The following is a 23,266-nucleotide window of genomic DNA, read 5'->3' on the forward strand; positions in this document are numbered from 1 at the left end:
TGACGACTCCAACCATGCATATGCCACATACCCGTCTGTTTTCCAGCGCTTCCTTTGCTCTCCAATTGCACCCTGAACGCCACACTGCTCCTTGTAAGACAGTTTACCGGGTGCTTTTGACGCCTGCCATCTTCCTTGTACCTTCACACAGCTTTGACTGGATAGAAACAAATAACTGTGTTATTAGTAATGCTATATATATTCTATTCTAAAGGTGCCACTGTGCAGAGGATGCCAACCTCTGTCACATATTTATCAATCTATTGATGGCCAGATTTGGCCATCTGGGGTGGTTGTCTATGTATATTAATCGACTTTCATTTTCTCCTTTAATGTGGATTTTGGACTGGTTGTATGATTCACGTGTGCAGCCTCTGATCGAGGTTAACTGATTTACTGAATAGGGGGTCAGTTAGTCGGCGGGACGATCAACACAATACGCAATGAACAACACTTACATGGGCTACTATACTTCCGAGGACTCACTCCTTTCTATCCATCACTTCATGTAAACAGATAATATAAATAATACAAGTTTGTAAAGATATGCTTTGCTATTTATTATTATTATTATTATTATTGCTAAGAGCACTACTGTATTTGAGGAAATATGGTATTACCTTTCCTTGTTTTTAAAATGTGTCAAAAATGCAGCCCCCCCCCCCCCCACACACACACACACACATTGTCCTCGTAAGTATAGCAATGCAGGTAGCGACACACACAGCTAAAACTTCACACAAACGATGATGGGAGAGAAAAAAAAAATGTCTTCAAGGGATTCTTTTCTTAAGGGGGACAAACAACTTTTAAAATATAAATTGAGCCAGTTAATCAAACACGGTGGAGCATTTTGTCCTGAGAGATGGCGACAAAAGCTACGAACTCGACACTTTGCTCTTATACAAACACACACAAATACTTGTGAGGAGGACTTATGTGCCTGCATGTTTGTGTGTGTTCATATCAACAAGTGTGTACAGTCTGTGTGTGCGCAGCTCGCCTCTCCTCACTTGTACACGGAGTGCCTGCCTTGTCCTGCCTTCAGACAGCTCCCAGATCAGCCGAGGGGCTTTTCCAGTGTGACGTCCTACAGCTAATTACACGTAGACTTCTTAGAAGGCAATTCTGAAACCCAGTGAGTATGTTGTTGAATGTCTGAAATGTTGTGTTGTGTGATTGCGTCATGTAGCCTACTCTTCACATGTCTTTGAGGTTGATTGGGGACTGGCAGAGGGGTGTTCACCAGGGTGGGAAACAATCTGGTCACCCTAATGACCGCTAGTCTTGAATCAGCACACATGGTTGTAGACTGTTGTTGCTCATTCTTTATAATCTTGCCCCAAGAATGACTGTGTTTATTTGTGCCTCTGTGCGCGCGCGCGCGTGTGTGCGAGTGTGTGTGTGTGTGTGTGAGGCTCATGAGGTCGAGAAGCCATCTGCCGGTTTGCTCCCCATCCAGACTCGGAAGCTCGGATTGCTCGTGATGACCACAATTACGGTTGTATAAAAGCATTTGAACACTTTGACATCCTGTTCAGATTCCGTTGTTAATGATAAAATGTGTACAGATGTACCCCCCCCCCCCCCCCTTAAAAAAAAAAACACGCTCACAGTTAAGCCATTGATTTTCGAAACAATCCTTTTTGTTGCTGTTCTGGTGCGTTATCTTTGGTTGTACGTGTATTTTGACAAGGCGTGATTATGTTTTGTTTTTTTTTTGTTTTTTTTGGGGGGGCCTCAAGCCCTGTGCTCACTGTTGTTTACACGCAGAACATTTCCGTGGCTCTTTACGCTTGACCGACCAAGGATGAAAGACTCCAAATTACAGGGTGTGTTATCAAGCTTCGACCATCAGGTGCGTTCAAGTGGCATCTTGGAAAAATTGTTGACACTGTGGCAAACTTAAATGTAAACGGATCCTCCACCAAGGTGTTTGCGTGAAATAATAGCCTGCCAAGAATCAGATCAGATTTCTTCACATATTTCTGAACAATTCCTTCAGACTGTTATCTAACAAAGCCATCCCTTCAAAAGGCTACACTGACTATTGTCATCCGATGCAATGAGAGGCAGTTGTAACCAAACTATGAATGGGGTTTAAAAAAAACACACACACACACAAACATATATTATTATTATCTGGACTAACTTGCATTTATTAAAGAGGGTGGGTGTGCATTGTGTTATTAGTACAATTGTGCAGTGCTTCAAAATGACAACAACAAAAAATATCTAAGTGTGCATATGGAGCCTCAAGTGAAGCTGATGCAATGTGTGCTGTGAAAAGTTGAACTTGTGTTGGGGGAGAGGGGGGGGGGAGCGCAGACTTTGACCCTGCTGTATACCTCTGAGCCCTATCATGAGCTAAAAACACACGTGCGCGCGCGCACACACACACTTGTCTTATAATATCCCAGGCAAACCGACTGGTTTCCCCTCACAACTTAACACACACACAAATCTGTTCTCACCAGAATTGAGTAAGATTTTGTCCAAAATGCACTCTAACCAACATTTTGTTTGAACAGAAAAATATCTTTTACTAATGAATTATATATATTAATGTTGCTAAATAATAATGATGGCAATCACATTGTCAAATATTTGTCCAATCGGATTTCTTACTGGGTTCTGTTGAGGACAGGTTGCACAGACACATATCTGTCCGCCTGAATCTCTGTACACTTTATAACGTAAACCTCCAACTAGCAGCCGTCTGACACGGACAAATGCTGTGAATAAAAGCACACTTTTACTTACATTATATAGATATGATTACCTATATCTAGAGAGAAAGACTATTATATACAGTATGATGAATAGAAAATAAAGAGACACCTTTTCAATGCGCTTGCGTGTGTGTTCATTCATTTTGTGTTTTATTTGCATGTTGCATCGTGGGACTGCCATGGACAAACACTGGTACGTTGATTGAACCTCTCAATTTGTCGTTAGTGAACAAAAAACATAAAAAGCAACACTTGTATTTGCTCATATTTTTCATAGAATCTGTTAGTGAGCACTTCTCCTTTGCCAAGATCCACCTCACGTGTGTGGCACATCAAGATGCTATTTAATGGGGAAGTCAACCTTAAACCTTTCTTGACAATAATATGTTATGTGACCTCACTAGTCTAAACATGACATTGTGATTAATATTACATTTGTGGAATACAGACGCTCCCCACCTTACGAACGAGTTACATTCCGGACGATCGTTCGTAAGTTGAATTTGTTCGTAAGTTGCTTCAGTGCTATATTTTGTATTATAATTTATGTTTAAAGCCTATATAAGTATATTGAAGGTTTATATAAGTATGTTTAAGGCTTGTACAAGTAACCTGCATTGGTTTGTACTGAAAAAAACTTTTAATAAAATGGAGAGAATACGTACAGTACTGTACTGTACTACGTATGTTAGAGAGAGAGAGCGAAAGACACACAGTATGTACATGTACGTAATAAGATAAATAAAATGAAGTTTAACTTACTTTTGGAAGATGTACTCGATGCTTAAGGAGATGATGGAGGAGGAGCAAGAGGAGGATTTTATATCATGAGAGATTCTTCGTCATCGCTGGAATCGGCTTTAAAAGTTATTTCCTGCTTCATGGGGACCGGCGTTTTCTTCCTCCTCCTCGCCACGTTGCTCAGCCTCCAATGAGCTCTCACAGCGCCAATTGTCGGTATTAGCGGCGGAAAGAAGCACTACGCGCAATACAAAATCTAACTTACAGCATCTCTTTCCGAACATTTTTCGACATACTGTACGCGCAGAAATGTTCGTATGTACCGTTGTTCGTAACTCGAATGTTCGTAAGTAAGGGAGTGTCTGTATGTGTTATGAAGCAAAATCCAGCTTTTTTTTTCTTTTTTTTATCCATCTCGTGGCAGCCATGTTGCCACAACTGAAAATGACATCACAGGCCAATCAGATCTCATCTGTTTTCTGAAGCTGAGCTGTGATTGTTTTTTACCTGAGACCTGAGCAACTGTGGTGTTATTTACATTCGACATCAAGTGGCAAAATGGCTGCCTTCAGATATTGATAAAAAGCAGCTAGATTTTGATGTTTAACTGCTGGGGCTTCATAGAACATATTAATGTCAAGATTTATTTTTTTAGGGTGTGTGTGTGTGGGGGGGGGGGGGGGTTGACTTCCCCTTCAAAGAGGATGATTGTTGCACAGGTGTGCCTTAGACTACCCTCATTTAAAGGCCACACTAATATGTGCAGTTTTATCGCACAGGGATGCTCTGGATCGGCATATGCGACAGCATGCTACAGTTCCTGCCAAGGAAGAGGAGCGGACCACCAATTCAAAAGCCATGTTATAGTGGTGGTAATGCACAGCCCAACACTGCTGAAATGATGTTTTTATACCCATGCTATGACAGATAAAACACTTAAAGATACTCTTCAAGTAAACGTAACGTGCCTGAGTATTTCTGTTGGGTGCCCATTTTCAGAAAGTTGCATTAATAGTTGTAGGCACTTAGGATGATGAAGCACACCTTCCACTTAGCGCAAAAAGCACGAGAGAACATTTAGTCGCCTAACGAGGCTCCTGCAGAAACAAACCAATGCAATTAAACACTTACCGTGCTGTCTATTTATGCTGATGGCGTTCGGGAGGGAGACTAAATGTGTGCCAAGTAGATTTGCATTAAATAAGCACAAGTGATTATGACTTAAATAAGTATGCAAGCAAGCATCCACAAGATGCCATCCAGCAACTCAAATGAGCACACTGGCCTTGCAAAACTGTGTTTTTAATTTTGATTTTGGATTTTTTATTATTTTTTTACCTCAGTGGTTGTTGCACTTCATTGCACTGCTTTTGTTATTATCGAGGTTGAACAGCAAGCCAAGCTATGAGTGTAGGAAGGAATGAATGAGGAGCTCAGAAACACCTGATGAATATTCATCATCATTCATACGAAGCTCCGTGTCATCGTCATAGAGATTAGAGTGGATGACAGGATTGTGGGGGAGACTGTGCGTCACTCTGCATTTTCTTACCTTTGACTTTCTCTAACATAAGATTGGGTCACTCGCCTCCAAGTGCTTCCCAGATTTCCTGTTGCTCAGATCATTTCCACGTCTCACTCAACACTTTCCTCCATTCTCTTCTATTTGTTTATTTTCAAGACTCTGTGATCCTCTAAGACCTTTTCCGTCACATTTCTCAGTTTGGAAGCCTCCCATAGAGCAGTATGGCACTGTAGTAATTGCTTTATTCAGCTCCATTGGCCCAATAAGCGGAAATTGCCTTTTATGCAAATAGCCCATAAAGCACACTGAGCGTTACCCAGCATGTAAGAATCCCACATCAGATGATTTTTTTTTCTCCCAGACCTGACAGCAGTAACTCAGTGCATTCGCAAAAGAACAGACATTTTGATTGAGAAATGTTAACGTAATTTGCCCTTACAATTAATCTGATGAATCTCTGCAACAACAACAAAAAAGGGTTTATATTGTAGAGTAACTAACTGTCTATAGATATCACATGTTGGTGGCAAAGCACTGGTTTTGTCCAAACTCATCAACTTCAACATAGTTCCTTGGTACCAAGATGATGCAAGATTTGGCAAAGCATTACTGTTGTTTAATTGGAGCGCCTCAATTCACGTCAACATCGTTCTTTGGCAGTAGGATTGCGTCAAAATTAGTGCTGTCAATGTTAAAGTGTTAACTGATTAATTCATCACAAAAAAATTATCGCATTAATCATGAATTAACACAGATTAATCGCACTATTAATTTTGACCATAGATTATCCTTTAGTGTGACAGCGGATGGCTACGTTGAGGGTAGCGCAGGTTGTGTTTGAGCAATAAACATAAATACATGTATTAAAGTAAAGCATTTAATAAATGTTTGCGTATAACATTTAGAATATTTGTTCATGTCAAAATATTGGGGTCATTTTTTTTTCCCATTTTAAATTATGTAAGTAATTAACTCATTAGAAAAAGAGGAGGATGAGCGTGTGCAGTGGGTCAAAAAATGTTGAAGACGTCCTCATAACATTAAATGTCAAAAGAATTAACACATAAACAAACGGTGCTCTCCAAATTTGGCGGGACAAAAAATGTTGATAAAAAAAAAAAAAGGTTTTATTAAGCGATTAATCAAAATTTCAAGATGTGATTAATCCGAATAAAAAATGTAATCGTTTGACAGCGCTAGTCAAAATATTACTTTTATCTAAATTAATCTTAATTCACTTTTACATACTGAAGTTCCTTGTCACAGGATGGTACACGGTGGCACCAAAGCACTACTTTAGTCCAAATGAAACTCCTCAACTCACTTCAGCAATGCTTTTACTTCTTTGGTACAATCACAAAAGTGTCTGTGTGTGTGTGTGTGTGGGGGGGGGGGGGGTAGAAACCGTGAATAAGCGAGTTTTTGAGTGAATAATGAATAGGTTCCTAAGGTAAATTTACAAAATGCCATACTGCAGATATGCGGGGTTCACTGTTTCCATTAGAAACATTTTGCACTGACCTGCCAGACCTTTTCCCAAGTTGCAGATTTTCATTTTCTTCTATGGCTATGGTCCCATATTTAATTGTACCCTTTCAGTACCCAAAATAGCAAAACAAAAATTCTGGTTTCAATTCCAAGGTTTGTTTCCACTGTAGCTGTATTGTTCATTTTGATTCTACTTGTGTTAAATCTCGTCTCGTGCTCAGCCTAACAGCAGTACTCCCACTTCATTCCAACCCATAATTCCTGCAGGCATTCAAACGCTGAATGATTTTAATCACACTTTTGCCACACCATGATGCTATATTGTATATCGTCCGTCCGACGAGTCCAGGGTCTTCCACAGCAAAACTGATATGCTCCCCATGTCTTCCTTGATTTACGCATAAACACAAGCGCGCACGCACACACATGCGCTCTTTTGATAGCTGAGTCATGTCGTGTATCGTATAACGATAAGAAGAACATGAATTTAAAGGCAGCAACTGCTTCCCCTTCATCCGCTCTCTCTCATTCTCCAGCTGCATCTTTCCATCCTCCCACTGCTTTCACAATGATGTGCTAAGCCGGCCAAGATAGGGGCAAATCCCTCCTCGGAGCAGAACAGGCAGGAGAGGGAGAGTGAGAAAGACAAGAGTTGTGTGCAAAACACTTTCTCAAACATCTCTTTCGCTCCAATTGATCTCCATCCATCTGTGTTTTGCGCTGAATGCGACCAATCACTTTACAGATCCCCACTAACCCACTGTCCTCTGGCTTGCTGTTGCCGCCATAATGAATTAACCTACAGTAGGCGCAGTGCTCAATGGACCTTTTAGCAGGTACACACCATTCTTCCTAAAATTAGTTCTCATTTGTTGATGTACGGTCCTGACTTACTTTGTTTTAATTAAGCAATGCAGATCAGTTCTGTCAACAACAAAAAACTTGTGAAGGGTACCAAGAGCGGTGGTAGAGTGCTGAACGGGTGTCGCATGACACACTGTTGACATTGGGCCACACATTTTGCCCCATAATACCTTCATAGTCTTGAGATTTCAATCGACCCTGCGTAGATTCAAGACACCCTGTGCCCGATGCAGCAAATCAGCCCTGGAACATAACCATCAGCCTCCTCCATGTTTCACAGTAGGCAACATTGTTCTTTTGTGGCTTCATTTCTGAGTATGTAAGCATTAAGCATAGGCTCCGGCTTCATCTCATCTATCCATGGAACATTTTCCCAAAGCAGTGGGGCTTGACAAGAAACCTACAGCATTTGGAAAATTCCAGTCTAGTTCAGTGACCACTGACCATTATGTCTTTCTTTTTTTTTAATGGGCCCCCTGTTGATTCAATACCCCACATTATGGGGTATCATTTCACATAACCACCAACAAATGGGGTATTAGAAGGTATTAGAATAAGTGTTTGCAATAACAACAGTCAAAACTATAGGTATGTTTTGAAACCATTTAAACGTTTTATAGTAAATAGCTATCAGACATATTGAAACGATGTTTTATCTTGGCCCATGGAATAAAAAATGGTTCTCAGCGTACTGCAGTGCAAAATACTGTACTCACTTGGGCACACGATAAATAATGTTTTGTCTCCCTCCAGAGGATGATTTAAAATGAACGAATAAAACTGAAGCCAACAAAACAAGGACAAAGCAGCGTTTATTACCAAATGTACATTTTGATGACGAAAATACACAAATGAGAACGTTCTCATTTTCTTAGATCCATGCAGCTAGTGGATTCGAAAATTCTTCGAGACCTTTAAAAAGAAAATAATAATAATATTCCAGTTAATAATGTGGACAAAATAAATATATTGCGTAAACAAAACAAACTTTATCCGGTAAATGATTAGCTTTTACTCACCATTTGACTTTCGCTCAAACAGGTGCTCCTCTGATGGGAACTACGCTGTGCTGCCTTCACTGCCATGGGAATGTTTATACATTAGTGTCATGAGTTAATAGCCCAATAATGTCATTATTTTATGGTATGATGTGGATCCATATTACCGTTTTTGTTTCAACACTGGCTAGAAATATATCTCGTTTTACATTTTTCTTTTTTTTATACAAACAGGCACTACACGTTCGCTGTTTCACCCTTAAAACAACCAACACCGATTAAGTATTTTGATGATTTTGAAAATAAAAACAAGGATTCATGTGTCCCTCAAATAGTCATGATATTAGAGCTTATGATGTCGGTCAAGTCTTTCATCAGCACTTTATCAGAGAAGGACGTTCTTTAGAACGCCTACGTGTTCGGGGTCACTTGAACGCAGCATCGACCGGCTCTTTGCGGAGTGCTGACGAGCGGTGGTTTGTGGAAACAGCTGGTAGTTTCTGTCAGCGAGCAACTCGCCTCGAAAGCCGCATTTAGTGCGATGAAAGCTCAAATCGGACTCGAAAGCGACTGACTCAGCCTCGACTTGACTCCCTGCTGGGGTTCTACCAAGGCTTGTGAGATGGCATGTCTTAGTGTCTACTTTGCCAGACACTTGTTAGCTAGCCAAGTGAAGCTGCGGGCAGCTAACGATAGCTAAGCTAATTCCCGAAGACGCATGGGGAGGGTTTCCTGTCTGCGAGGTTGAAGCGATTGCTTGGCGTCAACATGACTCATATACATTATAAATTCTCCTCCAAACTCAGCTACGCCACGGTGGTGTTTGACGGGCCGCACGTCACGCTGACGGACCTGAAGGAGCGGATCATGGGCAGGGAGAGGCTGCGAGCCGGCGACTGCGACCTGCAGATTACCAACGCGCAAACTAAAGAAGGTAACGTGACAATATTGCGATGTATGGAGGTGTGTATGTTTTGTTTTACTTGCTTACGCATGTTTGCAGGGTTGGGGAATCCAGGTCCAGAGAGAAGAAACCCTGAAACAGTTTGACTTTTCCCACAGGTGCTTCCACTCAACAGGTGCCTCTATGAGCTCATTTACCTGACAGTTAAGTGGAAGCACCTGTGGCTAAAGCCAATCTGGCAGGGTTTTTAATTTCTGGACCTGGATTCCCCAACCTTGCATGTTTGACAGCTCGAAGGCTCATAGGAAAACGATTATATATAGATATAGATATAGATATAGATATATAGATATAGATATAGATAGATAGGGGTGTGAATTGCCTAGTACCTTAAGTAATTAATAGGTCACAATTCGATTCAATACTGATTAATTCCGATGCGAATCTATGAATTGATTATTGCGATTTTTATTTTATTTTTATTTTTTTACTCAAATTTGGAAAATACTAATCAGTAAACTTGTACATGTACACTGTAAGATTTGTGTGTAAATGTATTAATTTATCTGAAAATTCCGGCTTATAACTGAGCCACTGCATTTAGCAAACAGGTTGCAGTCTGTTTCATGTTTGAACAGCACTGAAATCAAATATTAAAGCTTAATGTTATTTATTTTGAATAAATCTTGTGTTTTTGATTATGAGCTAATATTAAATGGATGCTTGACTGATTTAGTCATTTTCAGCAATAAGAAGTTGATATTTTGTCTATAATTTGATAACATTATTTTCGTACCTTTTCGTACACATTTTTATCCAGCTCAGGGGGTGGCCATTTCGCCACTTGCTGCCGACTCAGGGCACAGGTAACGACCACCCACGGCTCACGTGTTTACTGGGTTTGGTCATGTGACGTTCGCAAAATAAACAAAAATTGGTCGTTACCTGCGTCCTGAGCACATGTGATGTTATTTTAAATTGACAGCAAGTGAGAAAATGTGTTTTTGAAGGTCTTTATTGTACATGAAAAAATAATTAAGTTATCAAATTTATTGTAGACAAAATATTAACATCTTACTGCTGAAAATGGCTTAAAGCTCTTTTTTTTGTCCTTTTTTATTCATTTTTTCTCCATTTATTTTATATATATATATATATATATATATATATATATATATATTAGGGGTATGAATTGCATAGTATGATTCGTATCACGATTCATAGGTCATGATTCGATTCGATACCGATTAATCCTGATCTATAAATTGAGTATTGCGATTTATTTATTTTTACTCAAATTTAGGAAAATACTAATCAGTAAACTTGTACATGTACACTGTAAGATTTGTATGAAAATGTATTTATTTATCTGAAAATTCAGGCTTATAACTGAGCCACTGCATTTAACAAACAGGTTTCATGTTTGAACAGCACTGAAATCAAATATTAAGGCTTAATGTTCCATTAATATAACATTCGTCCATGCTTAATGTGTGAATCCTTACCCTAAGTAAGACGTTTTGTTGAATATTCCCATAAAATTTTGATGTTTAAAAATCGATTCGGCCGCATATCGAATCGATTCGAGAATTGCGCGCTGTAATATCGCGATATATTGCCGAATTGATTTTTTTCTAACACCACTAATATATATATATATATGACACACACGTTTGAAATAGAATTTAAAAAGAAAACGCGTGGTACAACGTTGCCAGCTGTCTGGTGTGTCAAGATCAGTAGTGGTGCATTTAGAATCTCAAAAGTGCTGTTGGATCAAAGGAATGAAAAATAAAATTGATCCATTAGAATTTGTCATCCCAAGGGCTGATGTTTGTTTAAGAGTTTAACAACAAAAGAGAAGAAGAAAATTCAAGTTATTAAATAGCATAAAGTACGTTTCCCCATCATAAAATGGTGGTGCTGTGTTGCTATTTCTGTAGGAACACAATGGTTACAATTTAATTAACTTTTATTTACCTTTGCAATAAAGTCAAGTAGTATTGAGGAAGAACAAAGTCACAAAAAAAAGCCATTTACAATAAAATAAAAAATTTGCTAAACATTTAATTTTCTAATTTTTCAAACATTTTAGTCAACTCATTTCAGGTACCTGCATTAAGGACTTTCTCGACATTTCATATGTATTTTTTTAAATTCAATAATCTGCTTTGCACATTTTAAGTTATTTATATATGTCTTCAGTCTAAAGTGGATTTATTTTTTCATGCTATTGCACTTGTTTCGGCCTAGTCCAAATGCTACTGAGTATCCATCCCACTTTGTACTTTATCACTTGGAATGTTCTGGAACTCAACCGTAACCCACTCTTGTAGTGTGATTGTTTAAATTATTATACTCTTTCAAAGGAAAATGAATCAATGAATGTTCAGAAATCAATATTGGCAGAAATAGAGGGCCCCAGAATCAAATTGTGCTCAGGGTGTCCGTAGGTTTAAATCTGCTTTGGGAGGTTAAACCAAATCACAAAACTGTGCAATACTTTATCCAGTGTAGTAAGATTGTGCGTTGGCTCAATAAAAGTTGGTAAACACTTGGCTAAAGTATATCACATAAGATCATTTTGCAGAAGAATGAAAACAGCAGAGTGGAAATAAACACAGTGTCTGTGTGACAGTTTGAAATAACTTTTACAGTATGTCCAGATAGATTGTTTTGGACGGACATCAATATTTCAAAATGAGATATTTAAACATCACACAAAACAGCTTGAATAATGCTTAACACTTAGTGTGTGTGTGTGTGTGTGTGTGTGTGTGTGTGTGTGTGTGTGTGTGTGTGTGTGTGTGTGTGTGTGTGTGTGTGTGTGTGTGTGTGTGTGTGTGTGTGTGTGTGTGTGTGTGTGTGTGTGTGTGTGTGTGTGTGTGTGTGTGTGTGTGTGTGTGTGTGTGTGTGTGTGTGTGTGTGTGTGTGTGTGTGTGTGTATATATATATATATATATATATATATATAATTGGGGGATTTAAAACCATTATGTGACTGTAAATAAAGTAGTAGTATGAGGAACTTTTTTTTTCATAGGGTGTGTGGAAAACGAAATAAGGGGACAAAATGTGACTTATTCCTTAAACGAATTAAACTAAACAAGTGTAGGAGTTAAAATTTCATTCATGTTAAACACTGATGTTTATTATTTCATAGACTTTGAATGTTTTTGTACATTGTTAATAAACAGCACATTATGTGCAAAAAATCTCCTGCATGCTTAATATGTACTTAAAAATATTTAAACATTTAGACACTCCGATTGAAATTAATTTATTATGAAACATTAGTTGGCATCATCTTTGGATACCCTGAAGCATCGTTGGCCTCCCTCTTGAGGCCCCCCATTTATAAAAGTCTGGCTCCGCCAGTGCCTGAATGGTTGCTTTTCGGCTGTTTTTTTTTTATCTACAAAATGTAAATATTAAAAGTTGAAATAAAACCCAATCTCATCGACATCATCGGGTTTTAAGACAGACCCGACTGTAAAGTCAAACGTTAGTGTTGCAGACAAACGCAATGTGAAACGACAAAAAGAGGTTTAGATTCAATTCAAAAATGAATTTGGGAACTTCTCTAAAGCCTAACTTTTATTCCTCAGAGTACACAGATGAGGAAGTGCTCATCCCCAAAGGCTCTTCAGTGATTGTCAGGAGAGTCCCCAACACCAGAGTCTCTGTCAAAAAGACTCGCAACATGTAAGTGTCAACAGCATTACAAAATGGAATAAATTCCGTATTGCTTTTAATAGCACGTGTTTACCTATGACCACGCTGTTGACATTGTTTGTATGTTCTTTTTCAAACAAATAAATATATGAAGTTAGGTGTTGTAAGGAAACTTAACTTTGTTTATACTTGGAGAAAACAAAGTTTTAATATGTAACTGAGAAAAAAGTGTTTATTCCTATTGGTACGACCAAAAAGAAAAAAAGGAACATGATGTTTTTTTTTAATTAATTTTTTATTATTGTTGGATTTTGTTGTTGAAATTTCATCCAGAGCTAATTTCTTTTATTTAAGACTTTAACCATGTGTTTCTTTATCCAACGTAATTCTTGTATTGCTTGTTCCAAATAACTACTAACAAGTTATATATTTATGATCACAAGGTTCTTCCTACCGTTTTAGTTGGGAACATTATTGCCACCGTGGCGTTTAAGAATGTGGCCTGATGAGAAGGGAAAGTCATCCAACAATGTGTTTTCACTGTAACACTTCATCGTCAACTGTATTAATTGTGTTTGTTTTTTCATGTTGTAGTGAGCGCTCAGATGCCCATTGCCAATTTGCGCCTGGAGCCATCAAAGCAGTATGTAACCAAACCACCACACTCCTTCTGACATATCGTTGTTGAGGACCAAACCTAATAGTCAAATAAGCGGTTATTTTTGCAAGTAGAACGTTATGTAAATGTCAGTCAAAATGAACGCCTAGCTACATTATTAAGGGAGGTCAAAGGAACTGCTTATCAGAGAACTAAGATAGATCATACCCTATATAATATTCAAGGAGTAGACCGCGAGCCCCAATTAATCTTCATAAACATAAAGTATTGTCAAAGCTCAAATAGAGGGCCCGTTATTTCCATACAGAACAAAAATAACAGCTGTTCTCGTCGGGTAGCTTTACAGTCAAATGTATGTGGGTGCGGTTTGTTACACTGCAGTCTGATCTTTGGTTTGCATTTCCACATGTGAAATCATAGTAGCAGGAAAGCATGTCACTTTCCAGATAGCCAACTAATGTACAGACGCTCCCCAACTTACGAACGAGTTACGTTCCGAGCGATCGTTCGTAAGGTGAATTTGTTCGTAAGTTGCTTCAGTGCTATATTTTGTATTATAATTTATGTTTAAAGAGAATACGTACAGTACTGTACTACGTATGTTAGAGAGAGAGAGAGAGCGAGAGACACACACAGTATGTACATGTACGTAATAAGATAAATAAAATGAAGTTTAACTTACTTTTGGAAGATGTACTCGATGCTTAAGGATTTGATGGAAGAGGAGAATTTTATATCATGAGAGGTTCTTCGTCGTCGCTGGAATGGGCTTCAAAAGTTACTTCCTCCTCCGTAACTTCAATGTAGGAAGAAGTTGAGGGTCGCGGAGAAGAAGATGAGGGTTGATGAGTATCTTCCTTGGAGGATTTACTAGAAACTGGCCGAAAGAAGCGATCTAACGACGATTGCACAGTTTTCTTCTTTTTTCATCATAAATGATGAGGTAGCACTGTATGGCATCATTCAATTGATTTGCAACCTTTGTGCAATGTTCAATATTTGGGTCTTGCTGCTCCAAGAGTGCGATGGCTTTATCTATGAGCGACAGGCGTTTCTTCTTCTTCCTCCTCCTCGACACGTTGCTGAGCCTCCAATGCTGGGTGAGCTCTCACAGCGCCAAGCGTCGGTATTAGCGGCGGAAAGAAGCACTACAGTACTCGGAAAAAGGTGCGCAATACAAAATCTAACTTACAGCATCTCTTTCCGAACATTTTTTGACATGCAGACATGTTCGTATGTACCGTTGTTCGTAACTCGAATGTTCGTAAGTAGGGGAGCGTCTGTACAATGCTGTGTGGGTGTTAATTTGTAATCAAGAAACAAAAACAAGTGGCACACAAATCCTGAGATCTTAATAATAGTAATAATAATATGAAAAAAAAACTTACTTCCAGGGCCAGTATATTGGTTCATTATGTCAATATTTTTTTGTTTGTGTTAGTTGTGACGTAACCAAAATCTTAGATGCAACTCTGATTATAATGCTGCAGTTCTACATCACTGCACACTGCGTTCACATTAATAAACATTGTTTGAGTTTGGCTAGTCTGTGTCTGCATCATCTTACGGTAGCAAGTGCAAACGTGAATAGGCAAGAAAACTGTGAGAATTTGTCTGCATCAGCCCTGCAGCTCAGACTTCATGGTCTGTTATGAGCGCGATCATGCAAAATCAAATGGGGAAGACTAGTTAGGTCCACCTCGGCTCCAACTGCTCTATAGAAAATACTTCTCAATTACACATTGCATAGCCATTATTTCATTGACAAATCTACAAATAGCTGCATGTCTTGCTCCTTATACAAAGACATCCTTTCAAATAAACTAAATGCCTAATGACATGATTTGACGTTGGAAAAAGAAACGTTCAATTCGAGAACATGTTTGCTACAAACAAGGATCCGATCACAAGATGTGCTTCACTTATTTCCACATTCTGTTTGCAAGTAGTTAATTTAACTAAAGGGGTGTGTAGGAGTTTGTCACTGTTTTCGGGCTCTCGCAATATGAAGGCGTGCCAAGTTCAGCCTGGGTGGTTCAGACTTTATCAGGCAGGCCGTTATTGCTGTCTGATAAAAAAGCCGACTGTTGCTTCACCAGGCTGCATCTGGCTCACATCCAAAAGTCGATTATGGATTATTATCAAAATCTTACATAGAGAAAACGTGCATTAAAAATGTGGGTGAAATAGGCTGCTGTGATGTCATGTTTTAAAGGTAGCACGAATGGCTTTTTTGCCTCCCCTATACAAAAAAATGTTTTGGCTTGACCAAATCTAAAATGCACATGAGATCATTCCTTCCCCATGTTGAAATAACAAGAGGTCTTAAGCTGTTAGTCAGTCCTATCAAGTTGGGTTTTGCTTACTCTATAATAATTAGAGTAAACTAATATATTTAGTGTAAGGTTGTACAGAATTCTATAAGCAAACTCTAAATGCTTTTTTATAAAGCTTTTAATTGCTTTCTGACCTGACTTGATTTTTCTCTTATTTCTCAGTAGGAGAAGTGTCTGCCTCTCTCCTTAGCATTGATTCCATTTGGATTATATAAAGCTTCCTCTGTTTTTCTTCAAATAAAGGTGTTCTGATGAAGCTGCCCAATGTATTACGTGTTTGATTTCAATTGAGTTACTTCATGTTGTCGACTGTTCTATCTAGCTTCAACCATCCTGGTATAACCAGCCAATTTTCTAACATTTTGTCATTTTGATGGGAAGAAGAAAAAAAGTATTGATACTGGATATAATACTGAAAATATTGCTTTTTTTGGAGGGGGGAGTGAGGTTTTTGTACATGACACAGTTTGACTTAGCGGTAAATACATAACCCCATAGCCTTGCAAAAGTTAAATTGCGAATGTAATAGTTTGCCGATGGCTATTATGGGCTGTCCTCTCTTTTTGTGTTGGTGGCTACTCAGCAATTATGTGGGTCATGTGACTGGCCTATCCAAAGATGGACATTCAACTTTTAGGTGGAATACCATTGGACGCCATTGTCCTTCTCTATTGTTGGAACACAAATCCCATGCTTGTCACCAGTATGTGAGCAACTGACCTATAAAGCTGAAAGTCAGCACTAACACGCATTGTGCTCCTATTCAAAGACAGGACAACTGTCAATCCACAAACGTGTGAAGAAAAATGCTAGGAGTCAAGTAGCATCATACCAATAATTGAATATTCAACTTTGTGGTGAAGCTTGCATGAGATTATTTTTTAAAGGAAGCAAATATACTAACAAACTTGCATCCATTTTTAGCCATTTAAATGAATTCTAACGCATTTGACTGGTTGTGAATTTCATGTTTGAGCAGACCTTTCAAATGTGCTGCTTTAGTTTTAATTGGTGCTGTTAGGGAGCCATTATTATAGCAATGTTTATTACTGTGGTTGTAGTTTGCAATTTTGTAGAAACGCACTGAAGCATCATACAAAAGGTGTGCCTGCACATTTGCTTAACATGGTAAATAAATGGCTTTTGGTCATCAAGATTCAAAAATCCAGTAAAGTAACTGATGTGATCCAGCCATAGATTTTTAAGAAAATCTAAAAGCGCCACAATTTGGATTTGTAGTTTTCAGCTTAGCAGAGTGTGCAGTATCAGCAGAAGCCCCGGAATGAGAAGACAATGCCCATTAAAAATGTGTGTAACCACTGAGCAAAGGGATACTTCAGTCCCACAAATGAGCACATACTTTTGCATTGAGATTTATCGTATACAAATGAGCTTCTATTTACATAAAAGGCCTAACTCTCAGAATCTGGGGTTTTTCAGTGAAATGGGTTTGTGTTCAATTCTAACAGATGGATGACCACACTTCTTCTAAAACCCTGCCTTTATTCTCCAAGGTATGCTCAAATTCATTCTGTATTTACCCTGTCACTCCTTTTGCCTGGATTCCCCCCCCCCCCCCCCCAGTTACATGTCGTGTTACTTTAGGGCACACAAACCTTTCTTCTCCACGCAGATGGTGAACCTGGCATCTGCTGACGTGTCAGAGGATGATAAGATCAAAGTGATGATGAATCAGTCCTCATACGACCCCATGACGTGAGTTATGCTCCCATTTTGCTCAATGTGCTCCTGTTCATTGTAATCCAATGCTTTTATTTACATCAATCAATCTAGATACAACAAAAAGTCCGCTTTGGCGCTCCCTGCCAACTACACCTGTTTCCGCTGTGGAAACGCTGGACACCACATCAGGAAATGTCCATCCAGTGGGGTATGAGCGCGATATATACACAGATCAGTCTATAAGGCTGGACGGGTGGGCTTGGGTAGTGTGGTGAAGGAAGCTGTCAAGCATAACTTTGTGTCTTACTAACGACAGGATAAAAATTTCGATACTCCAAAGATAAAGAAGAGCACAGGCATTCCTCGCTCCTTCATGGTGGAGGTGGATGGCCCCAACATTAAGGGAGCCATGCTGACCAATTGTGGGCGCTTTGCAATTCCTGCCATAGATGCGTGAGTGTATCTGGTTAAATCAGTACACAAGAAGTAAGTAAAAGTAAAATATGCCTTGTTTGTTTGTGTTTCACCATGTGGCCACAGTCAGGCGTACGCCGTGGGCAAAAAAGAGAAGCATCCGTTTTTGCAGCAAGAAGAGAATGAGCCAGCGAGTGAGAAGGTGCATGTGCCTGAAGAACTCCAGTGTCTGATCTGTCATGACCTCCTTGTGGATTCAGTGGTCATACCGTGCTGTGGAAACAGTTATTGTGATGACTGTGAGTATCTGAGAGACACAACCACACTGAATTAGTCTCACCTTGCCACGCTTTACTGCCATAGGTGCATTTGTTCTTACTGGCAATGGCAGAATAAATAAGTAAATAAGGTGTGCCTTAAAAGTTTCAACACTGGTGTCACAAATGGTATATTTCAAATCTAAACCACAGGGTTTTTTTTGTGTGCGTGTGTTTGTTTGTTTTTTTGTGACAGTAGCCTATACCCCTGGATCTAAACACTTTCCCAGCCTTATGTGCCATTCCGGCATCCCTTGCGTCTCCGTTGTCACAACTATCTTGATGTTGTCTTAAAGCAACACAAGATTTATAACTCATTTTCCAGTATTGGATTAGGCATCGTGGATAAAGAATAAAAGTGCAAATATCTCTCTTATTCCCTGAATTTTCTTTTAAACCGATTAAGTATCAAAATAAGAACATGCCGTGGTGAACGCCAATATCCTGGTCACGTGATCGTGGTGACGTATCCGGTGCGTAAACGACAGCCGCCTTCATTCATTTCAATTAGAGTTTGCTGACGTAATGGGCAAGAAAAAGTCTTATATTCCAATTACTGCGCCAATTCTGGTCAGAGTAAAATCCTCAGCACGTCAGTTTTCATGTCATTCCGTGTAGGGGTGGGGTGGTGGGGGGGTTGGCCTCTCCTAATGTGGGCTTAAGTGCACTTAGCACATGACATGTAGCTGGCCTGGCAGAGTAAAAGTCACCCAGATGTTTACCGTCCAGGTTAGAGACCGTCCACAAATTACATTTCCAGAGTCAACAATGGTGACTTGACTAGTATTTTGAGCCTCTGTAACAAGCAACTTGTAGACTGTCCCGAACTTCGACTTGCTATGAGCTGAAGGAGTTGTTATTGGCCACTTTCATCCCGGCTTTCAGCTGGATACAAATCTTTAGCGAGTCCTCTGTGGCTGTACTGCTTTTGAAGAAGCGCTTCTTTGCTATAGAGCTCAATTCCACCTTTGAAGTCCACCGTGGGACGCAATAATTCCTCGTGAGCCTCTTTGTCTCATTGGCACCCGTGTCATTCAATGTGTGTCACAATGATCACGTGACTGTCCAAAATGGCCGATACTGTACTTAATGCAAAAATAGATATAAAAAGTACTATAAAATCATAATTGCTCAACAAAAAATTGCAATTTTTTTTCAGGGAAGAGTTGAAACTAACCATTTCACAGAATATCTGGTTAGTTTTTCATGAGTCTTGTTTTCCTTTAAAGGGATACTTGACTCATTGAGCCATTTTCAGCAGTAAAAAGTTAGGATTTTTTTCCCAGAATGAATTTGATACATTATTTTTGTATACAATTAATACCGCTAAAAACTAATTTTGCCACTTGCTGTTGATGAAATCACCTGTGCTGAGGAAATAGGTAACGACCAATCACGGCTTACCTGTTTTCTAGATTTTGCCAGCAAATTGAGGCCCCATCCAGACGGAAGCAAAGCCGGCTTCGTTCCTCAAACAAATCTCGTACACACAGAAGCATTTCAAGACTTGCGTGTGTCCAAACGAGGACGTTTACGTTAATGTATATGCCAAGTCTGGAGTGGCAGCCACAGGGAGTTAACAGAAAGCGTAGAAGAAGAATCAGCGAAGAAGACACTTTTTTTTCCTAACTTTATTGCAATCTACAGAACAAACATGGCTTTGCATGTATCAAAACAACATGAAAAAGATGAACACAGGAGAAGTGACAATGGCGGGTGATTCAAGTACAACACCGCTTGTTGAACGTGAGAATAAAGAAGCTAAACATTTTGCGCAAAACGATTACGACACGGCTATCCGCCAATGTTGTTGACAGACTGACGGTTCGCGCGCGAGAATTGGCGCATACGTCATCAATCTGCGACAATGCGTCGTCATCGAGCTGCGACCATTACATCATCACTGGAGGAGTATCCTGCATATGGTGTCCAGACGGACGCGTACGGGGCGCGTTTTGAAATCTTTCAACTCTGGAGCCCGGTGTCAAAAGTGATCGGTTTCAAGCTCCGAAATCGTGCCATCGTGTGGACGATCGGCCTGAACGGTAAGAAGCTTGTGAGGGTACATTGAAACTGGCTTTAGTGTGGACGGGGCCTGAGTCATGAATTGGTCGTTACCTGTTTCTTCAGAACAAATGATGTCATCTTTAGTCGACAACAAGTGGCACAATAAGTTTAATTAATTTATTGTTCATGTAAAATACTAACGTTATCACGTTAATTATAGACAAAATATGTTCTTACTGTTGAAAATGGCTCAATGAGTTGGTATCCATTGTGAGTGTGGATGGTTGTTGGTCTTTGTGTGCCCTGCGATTGGATGGCAACCAGTTCAGGGTGTACCCCACCTACTGCCCGAAGCCAGCTGGGATAGGCGCTAGCACCCCTACAACTAGTGGTGCAACGGATTGGATTTGAGTCACGGATCGTTAAATAAATAAATAAATAAATAGCACTTTGTCTTCATTAATTTTGTAAAGCGCTTTTTCAAAATGTCTAATAGTCCGTGTCTTCATTTATTTAGTAAAATGGCTTTCTCGTTAAATAAAATAAAAAATCCAATCAAAATGTATAATATAGCCATTTAGGATATAGGAACACAACTTTTAAGTGCAATATGAGGCAGAAACACTTATTTTTACATGGTTCATGTGTAAAATAAGGTATTATTGGCTTAAAGTTGTGTAAAGTTTGACATTTTGAGTTGAATGTTTTTCTTTTTTAAAGGGCAAAAGTGTTTTAAGAAATAAATGAAGACAAAGTTCGATTTCTTCTTCTCTTTTTTTAAAAATAATGAAAAGACCTCAACATGCAATTTAAGGCACATTCCCTTCCTTTAAACATGAAGAGTGACTTACAACGTAGCCTTAGGCCAGAAAATAAAAAAAAGAATTAAAGTAAGCCAGGTACCAGCTATCAAACTTACTTACTAGCCGGCAGACACACATTCGTTGGTGATGCTAACAGGTAGCCGCTAGCCACTTACGACGGCATAATTAATTATTAATCTTAGCGTCCTAAATTTGCGATTGAACATGAGTGCGGGATAGCGTTGTGTTGATGTTGGACGCAACTACGTCAATCAACTACGTAGGATAAAGAGGAGGAAGTCAAGCTAGCCGCCACGCCACAACGTGGGCGAACTTCAAAATAAAAGGTTACTAAGGAAATTTGCAATGGATTACTGTATTTGGTCAACTTTATTTTAAAGTTAGGCTTAGCCTGTTACGTTGAGTATGTTTCAGCTTCCTTGACATATCAGAATGGTATCGCACTTTGTTTTTGTTTTGCGGATCGAGCGTGATCCGAACAGTAGAGCATGATCTGAACCGACCACGGATATATTGCACGATATAAATAAAGAGGACTTGACTTGACCACTACCCACAACCCTTGTGAGGAGTAAGCGGTTAAGAAAATGGATGGATGGCGTCAATTATATCTATTTTTAAAAAAAGAAAAAAAAAGGACCCTTTGACATCCCCTTGAGCTTGGGAAAGAGTGGGCGTGGGGGCGGGGATGCACAGAGCCAGGTCGGGTGAGTAGGCATGTTGTCATGGTGAAGAAGCCACAGGTTTTGCCCCAACACTTGCTTCTTCTTGTACACTGAATGTAGCAAAAGCTACAAAATGTGTTTGTGTACATGGAAGTTGGCTTTCTGACCCACATTGAGGGAAGGGGAAAACTTGTAGTTTGGGTTAGAAATTTGGACACCAACCATGGAACTTTTTTGGGCATACCTTGAGTTTTTCATATATTTCAGTTCATCCCACAAGCCAAATTTCCTTTTTCCCACCTCTATTTCTTGGTCTTAACAGAGTGGAGAGGTTTTGAGCATGTCAACTTCATACAATAAATTGCTACTTAGTAAACTAGCTCTTTGACTGCCAAAAACGTTAAATAACGTTTAGTAAAATCCTATGGAGGAGTGCCAAAGACGTTAAAAGACGTTTGTTTCAAAACAGGGGTGAAACTAACCATTTTCTATTGTTGATTACTGAAAAACGGAATAAGGTAGAAACAAACTTTTTTTTCTGATGAAAGATGAGAGTCCAATCTTTCATTTGGTAGTATGTGTGTTTCCATAGTCAAAACACAAAATTTTCTGTGGACCTTGAAAGATCAGTCAAAATGCTTAAATCGGCTGGCACTGGCGACATCCCGTTTCTGAAAACGTCTGGCAGTCAAAGAGCTAGCATTATTCCCCAAGTGTCACTCTTAACTGTGAAGGGCCAATTACGCTGTCTTACTACAGCGTCTTCCATCCGTAGTGACTGAAAACCTTATGATATTGAACCACAAAGCCAGTTGCTGTTCTGTAGTCAGAAACATCCTATTTACATGCTACTTGTCAATTTCTCTTGTTCAGGTGTCCGTACGGCCTTGCTGGACTCAGAAGGACACATCTGTCCCACCTGTAACCAATCTGATGTATCTCCTGACACATTGATAGCCAATAAATTCCTCCGTCAGGTAAACTTGCAGAGGGATGGTGAGATGAAATCATTGGTGGAAGGGTGGTTGTAAGTGCAGTATATTTAAAGAGGCCATTTCTGTACAGTAGAATCTCCAAAGTTGCACACAATCCACCGCATGATGCTTCTTGACTTTCAAGTTGTTCAGATTTCACGAAATACATTCTATGGTTATTATTACACTCACATTCTTCCAGAATTCACCTAACACTACTGCTTTTGGTGCACTAGACTTTAGAGGTTTCACTGGAGCTTGCTTGATCCAAACTGTGACTCACCTGAGTAGTTTAAATTATTTTCTTTCCCATTTGCTGTTTGTTTATCACACAGGCTGTGAATAATTTCAAGAAAGAGAAAGGCTACACCAGAAGTCTGAAAGAAAATCCTGCTGCCCTTCAGTCAGTCACTGCAACACCAAACCCTGTTCCTACTCCGTCAACCACTCACCAACAGAAGATCCACCAGTCCACCCACAGCCAGCAGGTCAACCTATTT

General features: G+C 39.4%; 2 protein-coding genes and 2 long non-coding RNA genes across 8 annotated transcripts in view; 2 read left to right on the plus strand and 2 right to left on the minus strand.

Moving 5' to 3' along the window:
- cacng3b (calcium channel, voltage-dependent, gamma subunit 3b) overlaps positions 1–2,853 on the plus strand; it is a 34,075-nt gene extending 31,222 nt beyond the window's left edge. The window contains exon 4 of the mRNA XM_077555623.1: positions 1–2,853. This exon is cut by the window's left edge and continues 3,272 nt beyond it. The gene's annotated coding sequence lies outside the window, so the exon portion shown is untranslated.
- LOC144042722 (uncharacterized) overlaps positions 1–3,721 on the minus strand; it is a 13,455-nt gene extending 9,734 nt beyond the window's left edge. The window contains exons 1-2 of the long non-coding RNA XR_013290966.1: positions 3,495–3,721; positions 32–157 (exon numbers count right to left, since the gene is read on the minus strand). This is a non-coding gene — a long non-coding RNA (uncharacterized LOC144042722). The remainder of the gene's footprint in view (positions 1–31; positions 158–3,494) is intronic.
- rbbp6 (retinoblastoma binding protein 6) overlaps positions 1,365–23,266 on the plus strand; it is a 30,330-nt gene continuing 8,428 nt past the window's right edge. The window contains exons 1-13 of one of the 5 annotated variants that reach the window (XM_077555622.1): positions 1,365–1,501; positions 1,774–1,858; positions 4,281–4,345; positions 9,155–9,282; positions 12,861–12,957; positions 13,522–13,570; positions 17,352–17,396; positions 17,516–17,598; positions 17,677–17,773; positions 17,882–18,018; positions 18,106–18,278; positions 22,666–22,769; positions 23,102–23,254. In XM_077555622.1, the coding sequence (XP_077411748.1) occupies positions 9,216–9,282; positions 12,861–12,957; positions 13,522–13,570; positions 17,352–17,396; positions 17,516–17,598; positions 17,677–17,773; positions 17,882–18,018; positions 18,106–18,278; positions 22,666–22,769; positions 23,102–23,254 (1,005 nt within the window). In that variant the 5' untranslated portion in view covers positions 1,365–1,501; positions 1,774–1,858; positions 4,281–4,345; positions 9,155–9,215. Of the gene's footprint in view, positions 1,502–1,712; positions 1,859–4,280; positions 4,346–6,451; positions 9,283–12,860; positions 12,958–13,521; positions 13,571–17,351; positions 17,397–17,515; positions 17,599–17,676; positions 17,774–17,881; positions 18,019–18,105; positions 18,279–22,665; positions 22,770–23,101; positions 23,255–23,266 lie in introns of those variants that run through there. The other 4 variants (XM_077555621.1, XM_077555619.1, XM_077555618.1 and 1 more) reach the window with 4 other exon arrangements.
- Positions 8,145–9,425, minus strand: LOC144042721 (uncharacterized). Its single transcript, XR_013290965.1, has 3 exons — positions 9,340–9,425; positions 8,370–8,428; positions 8,145–8,262 (listed from the first exon to the last, which is right to left on the minus strand). It is a non-coding gene; the product is annotated as an uncharacterized LOC144042721 (long non-coding RNA).

The sequence above is a fragment of the Vanacampus margaritifer genome, chromosome 2, assembly GCF_051991255.1.
Source record: "Vanacampus margaritifer isolate UIUO_Vmar chromosome 2, RoL_Vmar_1.0, whole genome shotgun sequence".
In the NCBI taxonomy this organism is placed as follows: Eukaryota; Metazoa; Chordata; class Actinopteri; order Syngnathiformes; family Syngnathidae; genus Vanacampus; species Vanacampus margaritifer.